General features: G+C 46.6%; 1 protein-coding gene across 1 annotated transcript; it reads right to left on the bottom strand.

Moving 5' to 3' along the window:
* Positions 1-322: 322 nt before the first annotated feature.
* On the bottom strand, positions 323-6,332 carry LOC104674203 (putative spermatogenesis-associated protein 31C1). The gene is given in 7 exon segments (XM_010378464.2): positions 323-556; positions 558-3,374; positions 3,377-3,549; positions 3,552-4,045; positions 4,300-4,360; positions 4,970-5,027; positions 6,102-6,332. Coding segments are annotated over 7 exon segments (4,068 nt in total).
* Between the last annotated feature and the right edge of the window lie 4,987 nt (positions 6,333-11,319).

Raw genomic sequence — 11,319 nt, 5'->3', positions numbered from 1 at the left:
GAATTTTTTGTTGTTTGTGTAAAGACAGTGTTACGGAAACATAAGGTTCAGTGAAGGAACTCAGGATGAAGGTGGGCTTGCAGCATCACTGTCAGCACCCATCCATGTCCTGTTGCTTCTAGAAACCAAGCCCACACCAAGCATGGCACAAATCAAAGCCATCACCCTCTCGTGAATAAAAAACCATATATATTGTGGAATATTAAATGTTCTGTGTGTACTAACAGGAGAGAAAATATTTTTTCTCTACATAGAGTGAATTTTTTCTTGGGGACTTGTTTTTCTCTAAGGAAGGCTAAAAAAGAATTTGTGACTGACCAAATTAGATACCTCCCCGAAGAAGACAGTGCCTGGGACAGTGGTGATGGTAGCTGGAGGCACCGGGTGTCTTCGGCCAGTGCTGAGGGGGACTGACTGGGGATACAGCTTTCTTGGGGAGCAAGAGCTGGGGATGTCGCAGGCCCCATTGCTCATTGTTGCACCGGACACTTTTCAGGGGCTGTTGATCTCTGATTTGCCTCTCTCTGTTGGGACAACTCTGGCTCTTGAGAGTGGCTCATTTGACTGCTGACAACATAGCTCAGCATTCTGCTGTGTTCTGAGTAGAAGGGGTGCCAGTGGTTGCAGGGAAACCCACAGACTGGAGCTTGAAACTCCTGTTTGTGCTGATTTACCTTCGAGGCCTGGCGTGCATGGCAAAGTGACATTTTCTCCTCCAGCATCTGTCCGACTGCTGTCATGAGCCCCTGAGCTTCAGCACTGCTGCTGTACACACAGGACCTGTTTTTTCCTGTTTTTTGGTTCTCAGCAGTGACTGGTGCTGGCTTGCTTTTTTTCTTTGAGAAAACCCGCTGAAAAAATTGCTTGATGTTTTCTCCAAAGTGGCTTATTGAAGGAGGCTGTTTCTTTGATGGCAATGGCTGGACACCTTCATCCTGATGAGTGTCTTCTGTTTTTCTGACCAGGGTAAGTTGAGGAGTCCTCAATCCTTCAAGCCTTTCTTCATGTCTTTCTAAGTTGGGCTTCCTAGAGTTCTCACTCTTGCGAGTAGGGGGAATTATCGGGCTTTGTCTCTTGCGTGAGACTTGACAGTTTGGGTTCTTGGGCTCCCTGTGCCCCAGGTTGCTCCTTCTGGCTGCCATGAGGTCACATAGCTCCTGGGAAGCCTGCATGTTCCCAGCAGGCATGCTCTGGAGATGGCCCTGGGGCACTTAAGGAGCCAAATTCTCTGCAGCAAGGGGCAGAACAGATACTTGCCCATCTGGAAGGAGCACAACAGCGGCACAAACTTGAGGCTGGGTCTCTGACTTCATGGCCATTCCAGGCTCAAATTCACTAATAACCTCCTCCATAAGACACAGCTGTCTTGGATCTTGGGAGACAGACATTTTAGGGAGTAGGGAACTTTTGCTGGTCCCTGGAGCCTCGAAACCACACACATCCTCCCTTGTGGCTTGGAGGTTTGCCAGCATACGGGTTCCTGAGGGGACTCTGGGTTGTGGCACTGCCTCCCTGGTCTCTACAGCCCTTGAAGACTGGGCTCCTAAGCTCCTGCTCTGGTGGGTGCTGCCTGTGAGGCTGTATGTGAGAGGCTTAGGTGGCCACCTGCCCTCCTGTGCAGCTGGAGGAGGCTTCAAGGACCCATGATCATTCCAAGATGGGATCCCTGGCAGGGCCCTCTGGAACTGCTTACATGCAGGGGAAGAGGCCAGAAGACTCTCTGGCACGTCACATGCTTTGGTCAGCACCTGTTTTCTCAGACTTGCCATTGGTGGCTCTCTAAGGAACGTGGCCACCTCAACTTTTGAGCCAGCCCCAGATTCACAGGTGGCTGAGGAGGGACCGGCAAGCTGTGTAAGGGACAAGGACAAAACCTTTTCCAGTTTAAAGCACTGAATGGGTTTGAGGACCCTGAGGGGTAGACCTCACCTGTGTTTGGCCCATAACCTCCCAATATGGGCTCCCAGCACCTGCTGAGTACACAGCTCGAGGAAGGGAAGCACCTGGGCTGTGTTCACACAGGCTTTCCCACTTTTCAGGGGTGTTAGATTGCTGGTTTTCATGTGGGTGTTGGACACGGGAAAAGCCTGATTGACAGCAAGCCAGGATCGACGCACACTCACAGGGATCAAGCCCTCGTTCATCTGGCCCAACTTCCTGCCCACGTGGGCTTTCAGGACGTTTGCTATACGATTCCTCTCTGTGCGTCTTAATAAATCACTTCCCGAGTCACTCCTCAAGGGCTTCCTCAAGTCCTTTTCCAACTCCTCAGAGGTGGCCCCCAGAACCTTCCCTGGGAAGCTTTCCATGCCCCTGGATAGATTTTGCGGGGTCTGCCCCAGAATTTGCCCCATATGTGGGCACAGGTCCCTCTCCAGCTGGAACTTCACCTTCTGTGCCTCCTTGCTGCTTTCGCCTGTGGATGTGGAGGACTGCCAGGGCCTGGGTTTGCCCTTGGCCTGACTTGTCCCTGACGATTCGTCCTGAAGCTGCATCAGATCCAGAGACTCTTGGATCCTTCCCAGGTTGCCCTGGTGTTGAATGAACCACTTTTGAATGTGTTGCTCCAGTTGTCTCCAGAGTTCAGGACTGATTGGAAAGTTCTCAGGCAGAATGGATGGCAAGCTTTCCTGGGGAAGGTTAGGAGTGGAGACCCTAAACACATCCTGAGATTTTTGGACCCTAGAGGGTAAAGCCAACCCACCTTCTAGTTGTTTCCTCAACAAAGGCCATTCAGGGTGCTGAGTTTCAGGTAGGCAGAGAGCTTGCAGTTTATTCTGTGATGCAGGGCAAGCTACTCCAGAGTTATTAATCGGGGATGGAAAAGCAGGAGATAGGACTGGGAAAGAGGACTGAAGATGGGCCTGAGCCTCGGCCTGAGCCATAGGTATGGGCCGGAATTGGGGTCTGGATGAAATAAAGGGTTGGGACTCGGGCCCCAGATGGGGCAGGGGCTGGGCCTGGAAAAGCAGTGGGGACATTGTAGTCTCCCTTTGAATTGGGCAGACATTGGAAATTCCATTGAACAAGAAAGGAGGAGAGTGTAAAGTGTAAGACCTTTCAGTGACCCAGGCATTAGCCACCAAGGATTCACTGTGCAGAGAGGGGAGGCCCCAGAAAAGCTGGCTATAATTCTTCTGAAAACTTTCCTGCAAGATCCTACGATCTGAGAGCTTCTGAGGACTGGGCAGCTGTTTGGAGTTCTCGCCCATGTTCCAGAAGGGTTTTGGGGTTGTGGGGTCCTGCTCAGCACCCAGTGATTAAACCAAATTCCCCAAAGAATTCAAGTGCTTTTCTGGGCTCATTTGTTTTGGAAATGATCCACCGTTTTCTTTTTCCTCTGAAATGTTGACCTTGGCTCTTTCTATGACATGACTTGTATACCCATGACATTCTGGCCATTAGAGTTGAGTAAAACTGGGCTACCAGCTTCCATCTGACAGGTCTCTGGTGGGTGGCGGGAAAGATGATCTTGCTGGACTGACGAGTCGAAGACGCACCAGGTTCTGGTAGTCTCCTGCCATCAGGAGAAGGCAGAAACTTGACTGAGCCGCCAAGGCCTGAGATGGCTGGGACAGAAGCCGCCAAATCCTTACGTGGAGACAAGCTTTGAGGGACGGTGCCCAGTGGAAGTGCCACTGGGTCACAGTGAGATGGAATTATCAGAGTGGAGTCCCGCAGAGGAGGAGCAGGGAAAGCTTTTGGAGGAGATGGACGATCAGGGGTGTGTGGTGGGTGAGGGAAAAGTGCAGGTGGCTTGGGTGAGGGGCGTTCTAGGGGAAGGGAAGGTTCTGGTGCCTGGGAGGCACTTAGGGAGGAGACTGAGGTGGTCATTGGGCCTGGTGATGGGGCGGAGGCCAGATCCTGAGGATGCTTGGTTCGAGAATCCGGGGAAGCTAACGGGGAAAGCATGGGAGCAGCATCTTCCACAGGCTCATGAGAGGACCTGGAGGCTCCATCAGGTGCTCTTTTGCCCACCTCACCTGGGGGGTCTGGACCGGAGAGCTGACCAAAGTCACCTTTGTCAGGATGTGGCCCCAGGAGGCTGCAGGAGACAGGAGGCACAAGCTGCAGCCAGGAGCAGGTAGGGCCAGGGACAGAGTGGGAGCTCGGGTCACAGCCCCTCCACCACCCCACATCCTGACTGCCCAATTCTCCTGCTACCCCTTGCCCCAGGGTTTTACTCCCATCCTCTGTCTTCCTGGTCTCCCCATCCCAGGTCAGCTCCAGGCTGCCTATGGCCCTGGGGTCACATCCCAGCCCTGGTAGGAAGGATGAAGGGAATGGGAAGTGCCTCACCTCTGCAGTTGTGAAAACAGGTCCCAAGTCTCCTCCAGGCCTCTTGGGCAAGCTCTACAAGCTGGAAATCAGGAGACCGGGTGAGGGCAGTGCAGGAGGGGCCTGGGATCTCACAGGAGGATGAGTGCATGTTTCTTTAGGGAAGACCATGGGGAATTAGACCCTGGAACCCGCACATCTGTGTCCAGAGCCACATGGCCCCGAGGGTAATAGCAAGGCATGGCGGGCAGGGCTTTGTCATTCACAAAGGGCTTCCACACACGGACCCTCCCACCCCCACAGTCCTCACAACTGCCCTGTGGGGAGAAAGGACTGGGGTGGTCTCAAAGAGGAATCAGCCTTAGCGGAGTTGAACAGCTGTTCCCAGGGACCAGGAGGCCCCCTCACCACCCTCCCATCCAGGCAGGCATTGTTCTCCCCACTACACACACTGCCCACTGCAGGGTAAGGCCCAGTCCCTGGCCCACCAACGCTTCATTCTGGCATGGAATCTGAGAAGGACCGGGGGTTCTGATTTCCTTCCTATGAGCCCCCCGCCTCAGGCTTCTTCAACTGACTTCTTCAGAGTCAGTTCCCTCTGGGGCAGACGAGATCAAATTAACTGGTGTGCCATCAAATTAACTCTGGTGTGCCATCAAATTAACTCTGGTGTGCCCTGGCAGAACCTTACCTCTCAGACTGTGGTTTTTCATTCTGCCTCTGGGCCTCCCTCTCCGCCTTACTGGACACTGGGAGACAAGATGATGCGGGGAGACAAGAAAGGGAGAGGAGCTAGGACCGGCTCTCAATCTCCGCCCCCAGCCCAGCCCGGGCACGGTGCACTCAGGAACCACATGGCTCTGTCTCGCTCAGGGAGCTCTGTGTGCTTCCTCCCACTCATGTTTAAATGGATGACAAACTGCTTGTCTTCTTAGAAAAACAGGAAGAGGGGGCTGGGCGCGGTGGCTCACGCCTGTAATCCGAGCACTTTGGGAGGCCGAGGCGGGCGGATCACCCGAGGTCAGGAGTTTGAGACCAGCCTGGCCATGGTGAAACCCCGTCTCTACTAAAAATACAAAAATTAGCCCGGCGTGGTGGCGGGTGCCTGTAATCCCCAGCTACTCAGGCGGCTAAGACAGGAGAATAGCTTGAACTCGGGAAGCAGGGGTTGCAGTGAGCCGGTATCGCTCCATTTCACTGCAGCCTGTGCGGCAGAGCAAGACTAAGTCTCACAAAAAAAAAAAAAAAAAAAAAAAAACACACACACACACACACAAAGAGGGATTTTCAATATGAGACCGTCAGTCCCTGTTCCTCTGCTCGAGGAACACCCAGGCTCAGGCCCACAGGCACCGCTGAGCTGTCAGGTAGGATTCTGCTTCCCAGGAAACCAGAGGAGACACCAGGCCCCGGTGGGAGGCCCTCGGAGGCTCAGCACAGCCCCCAGATCACCCCATACAGAGGAGACTGGGCCCCGAGCCACCTGCCCCAGGAGCTGATGAGCCAGGGCTCAGGGTCTGGCCTCCGACAGAGACCTCCCCCGTCTCATGACTCGTCCTGGCGCTGAGCCCACAGGTTTGATTTTGTTTTGAGGCCTCCTGCGCTCCCCCACAAAGGGACTGAGAGCTTGGGATGGAAATCCCAGTACACGATCTACCCCTACCAACCCTGGCTGCCCTGCCTCTCCCTGGAAAGATGATGTTCTGGTCTCTCCTGAGACTTCCCATGGCAGAAGTCTCTCCACTGGATTTGGAAAAGTGGAACTAATAATAAAAAGAAAGGAAAGAATCAAGTTCTGTGGGTCCGGACTGAGGGCTCCTTACCTTTCTCTTCCCCGGCGATGGTGAGGGTGGGTCGTCACAACGGAGGTAAGAGAAGTAGGGGAGTAATAGGAAGAACCACCCCAAGGCAAACACCAAGGTGAGGAAGATATCCAACACCCATGGTGTTCAGCTGGGGGCGTTTAGCGACGAGGCACTAAGTAATTTTAGAGGAAAGGGAAGATTCTCCATGTGAATAGGCGCGTTGCTTTCAAGCAACTGAGCTCTGGGCATCCCCGTGGAGACTAGGGACTGGGGCCCAGGCCTGCATCACAGAGCTGGGGCCTTCACATCACAAAGGACTCCTTTGTCGGGGAGGGGCAGCGGGACGGGGAGGCTGAAGCACAGCCCTTCCCCACCCTCCAAGCCGGGGATCCCTCCTCCCTCCCACCTTCCAGATCCCTCCTTCCCACTAAGGTTTGTCAGTGATAGAACTCTGCCAATTTTCTGTGTTTTCTCCCTGGAACACAGATATTACCTGGTTCCTTTTATCTGTTGGAGACGGTGGCTTCAGGTTACCTATTTTATGGCCCTTGAAAATCTGAAGTTGACCCTGAAATTTTGGCTATGTACCAGGGATTTTTATTCTCAGAATCTCGTTTGTCCTCAACTCTAGCTTTCCCACACAATGTTTTGTCTTATATCAATCCAGGGACAAAATGTAAATTTCTTTTACACTTATGTAGTTTTGCAAATTTTGAAAAGTAAGTTTTAAAAAATTATTTCTATCTCACTTTTTTTTTTTTTTTTTTTTGAAACGGAGTCTCGCTCTGTCGCCCAGGCTGGATTGTAGTGGCATCGTCTCGGCTCACTGAAAGCTCCACCTCCTGGGTTCAAGCCATTCTCCTGCCTCAGTCTCCCAAGTAGCTGGGACTACAGGCACCCGCCACCACGTCCGGCTAATTTTTTTGTGTTTTTAGTAGAGACAGGGTTTCACCGTGTTGGCCAGGATGGTCTCGATCTCCTGACCTCGTGATCCACCAGCCTCGGCCTCCCAAAGTGCTGGGATTACAGGCGTGAGCCACTGCGCCCCACCAGATTACAACATTTAATATTGTTAAGTGGCAATACTTTCCAAAGCAATTTGCAGGTTCAATGCAATCCCTATTTAAATTCTAAAGATGTTTTTTGCAGAAATCGAAAAATGTATCCTAACATTTATAAGAAGTCTTAAAGAAGTCCAAGTAGCCTGAACAATCTGGAATAAGAAGAATAAAGTTGGACTCATGCTTCCCGATTTCAAAACTTACTTTAAGGTTATAGCAATCAAAACAGCATAGTACACAGTGTGGCATAAAGACAGATATATATGTAATCCCAGAACTTTGGGAGGCAAAGGCAGGCAAATCACTTGAGGTCGGGAGTTTGAGACCAGCCTGGTCAACATGGTGAAACCCCATCTCTACTAAAAATATAAAAATTAGCTGGGCATGGTGACATGTGCCTCTAGTCTCAGCTACTTGGGAGGCTGAGGCAGAAGAACCACTTGAACCCAGGAAGTGGAGGTTGCAGTGAGCCAAGATCGTGCCACTGCATTCCAGCCTGGGTGACAGAGTGAGACTATGTCTCAAAAAAAAAAAAAAGGAAGACAGATATCAGACATAAATCAAAAGAATAGAACAAAGAGCCCACAAATAAATCCTTGTACATACATTCAAATGATTTTCAACCAGGGTGTCAAGACCATGTGAAAGGTCAATCTTTTCAACAAATCGTGTTGGGAAAGGTGGGTACAGTGTATCCACATGTAAAGAGTGATATTGGGCCCTTATTTATACTATATACATAAACTAACTCAAACTGAATCAAAGGCCTAAACATAAGACTTAAAACTATAAAGGTCTTAGAAGAAAGAATAAAAGAAAAGTTTTGTGATTTGGGTTTAGCAATGATTTCTTGGATCAAAGACACCAAAAGCACAGGCAATAAAAGAATAACAGATTTCATCAAAATAAAAATATTTTGTGCATCAAAGGACACTATCAATAGATTGAAAAGGCAACTCATGGATTGCAAGAAAATATTTGCAGATCATACATACTGATACAAGATTAATATCGAGACTATATAAAGAACTGCCAAAACTTGACAACAAAAGATACAAACAAGATGATTCAAAAATGGGCAAAAGATTTGAATAGATGTTTCTTCAAAGAACATACATAAATGCACAAGATGCTCCACGTCACTAATCATTAGGGAAATTTAATTCAAAACCACAATAAGATACCATTTCACATCCATTATAATGTATATTATCAAAAAAAAAAAAAAGCCACTAGTGTTAATGAGGATGTGGAGAAATTGGAACACTCGTGCATTGCTGGTGGGAAATATCTGTTCATGCCTTTAGCCCATTTTCTAATTGGATTGTTTTTTCTTGTTGTTGTTGTTGACTTTGGAAAACTTCAAGAATATTCTAGATATGAGCTCTTTGTCAGATATGGTTTATCAAGTGTGATTTGCAGTTTTCTCCCAGTTTTTACCTTGTCTTTTTATTAACAGGCTCTTATGCAGGGCGAAAGTTTTAAATTTTGATAACATCGAAATAATAAATTCTTTGATTGTGTGTGTGTGTGGTTTTTTTTTGGTGTCATGTCTAATAATTATTCATCAAGTCCTACGTCCTGAAGAATTTCTCATTAAATTTCATATTTTTACATTGAGATCTATGATCTTTTTTTTTTTTTTTTTTGAGACGGAGTCTCACTCTGTCGCCCTGGCTGGAGTGCAGTGGTGCCATCTCGGCTCACTGCAAGCTCTGCCTCCAGGGTTCACGCCATTCTCCCGAGTAGCTGGGAACACAGGCTCCCGCCACCACGCCCGGCTAATTTTTTTGTGTTTTTAGTAGAGACAGGGTTTCACCGTGTTGGCCAGGATGGTCTCCATCTGACCTCGTGATCCACCCTCCTCGGCCTCCCAAAGTGCTGGGATTACAGGTGTGAGCCACCGTGCCCGGCCGATCCTTTTTTTTAATAAAGACATGAGGTTAGATTGAGGTTCGTTGTTTTGTCTATGATATCCAACTGCTCCAGAACCACTCTACTAGTGAATTGATATAGCACCTTTTTCAAAAGTCAGTTGGTTGTACTTGTATGGATCTATTTCTGAGTTCTCAATTCTGTTTTATTGAACTGTCTATCTCCCTGCTAATACTACACTGTCTTGATTTCTGTAACTACGTAAAAAGTTAAAAAATTGGGTAGAATAATTCCTCCCATTTTATTCTTCTATTTTGGACTTGTTTTGTTGAGCTGTATTATAGAAAAAACTATTTGTGACACCTGTTAAAAAATAGTAAGACAGACCTTATTAAGAGGGATTATTGCAATAGATATAGAGATTACTGCAATAGGGTCTTGCAGTAATCTCCAGTTTCCGTATATTCAGGTTTCCCTCTGAATATAGGGGAAAGTGGAGATTTTACAGCCACAGAGTAGGGTGGAGGGTTGGTAGTGTATGGAAAATTACTAATAGGAGGGAATCTGGCTAAACTGACCTCACAGGATTCTTGCTGAAACCATGCCAGAGTGATCAGATATCACCTGGGGATGGTAGACAATAAGAAAAAAATTAGATATCAATGGTGATCAGATTTGAAGATGGAGGATTCTGACTAAATTGCTAGGATTCTTACTAATATTGGGCAATGCATAGACAACACAAAAGCCCAAAAGCCAGGGTTTAGTTGACAAGAGAGTTCGAAGGAGCATGGCTAGAGTCTGGTTATGGAGAGAATTTTTGTGAGTTGGCTGGGTCTTCCAGAGCTACGTAGAATAAAAATGATGAGCACAGACCTATTTTCCTTCTTCCCAAACTAAATGGGAAAGCATTCAGTCTCTTTCATCTTTTAGTTTGATGTTAGCTGTAGATTTTTTTCTAACTTAAAAGTTAGAAAGTTTACCTCTGTTCCTAATTCCTAAAAGTTTGTTTTTTCATTATAAATGGGTGTTGAATTTTTTTCAAATGCTTTTCCTGCATTGATATAATCACGTAATATGCTTATCTTTAGCTTGCTAATGTGGCGGGTTACATGAATTGATTTTTGAATACCAAGACAGCTTTTTATTCCTGGAATAAACATCATTTGTTTGTGGTTTGCAGTTATTTTTATATATTGTTGAATTATTTTTGCTATTATTTGGTTGAGAATTTTTTCCATCTAGATTCATGAAGAATACTGATTTCCATTCTTCTTCTGTCTTTAGCTCTGATATCAGAGTAACACTGGCCTCATGAGTTGGAATATCTTTCTATTGGCTTCTTTCTATCCTTTATTCTGGAAGAGACTGGATATAATTCGTGTTAACCTTTAAATGTTTGTAAGAATTCTCTGATCTAGCTATCCAGACCTGACGATTTCTTTTTCAAATGTTTCAAATTATGACTTCAATTCTAGGGCTATTCAACATACTATTTCATGTTGTAAGAGAGAATTTGTGCTTTTTCAAGAATTAATGCATTTCATCTATATTGTAAAATTTATGTTTATAGAGTTGTTTGTAGTATTCTCTTTGTTCTTTTGATTTTGTCATGGTCTACAGTGGTATCTCCTGTTTCCTTCTTGATATTGATGTTTTGTGTCTCCTCTGTAGGCTTGTCGATTTTATTGACATTTATAGAACCAGCTTTTGTTTAATTGGTTTTTCTCAATTTTTCTTTTTACATTTTATTGAGTTATCTTCTTATTCTTTACTTTTTTTCACTTGCTTTTGGTTTATTTTGCTCTTCTTTTTCTAGTATGTGGGGAGCTTGGTTATTACTTCAAAATTTTTTTCTTTTCTGATGTAAGCCCTTAGTGGTATAAATTTCTCTCTCACCACTGATTTGGCCACATCCCACAAATTTTGATATGTTGTGTTTCACTTTCATTCATTTCAATGTATTTTAAAAATCTGAGACTTTCTCTTTGAACAATGGATTATTTAGCATGTGTTTTCACGTGTTTGGAGATTTTCCTTTTATCCTCCTGTTACGGATTTCTAGTTTACTTCTTTTGTGTTCAGAGAACAAACTCTGTATGATTTCAGTTGTTTTAAATTTGCTGAGATTTGTTTTATGGCCCAGGTTACCTCATATCTTGCTAAGTGTCCCATGGACATGAAAAAAAAAATGTGTATTCCTCTGCGTTTGTGGTATTACATAAATGCTGATTAGTTCCTGTTGGTTAACAGTGTTGTTGTGTCCACAGAAGCACTGGAGAAAGACTGTAACCTGAGGT

Source organism: Rhinopithecus roxellana, chromosome 9, assembly GCF_007565055.1.
Source record: "Rhinopithecus roxellana isolate Shanxi Qingling chromosome 9, ASM756505v1, whole genome shotgun sequence".
Classification (NCBI taxonomy): Eukaryota; Metazoa; Chordata; class Mammalia; order Primates; family Cercopithecidae; genus Rhinopithecus; species Rhinopithecus roxellana.
This window is presented reverse-complemented; position numbering and strand designations above follow the sequence as displayed.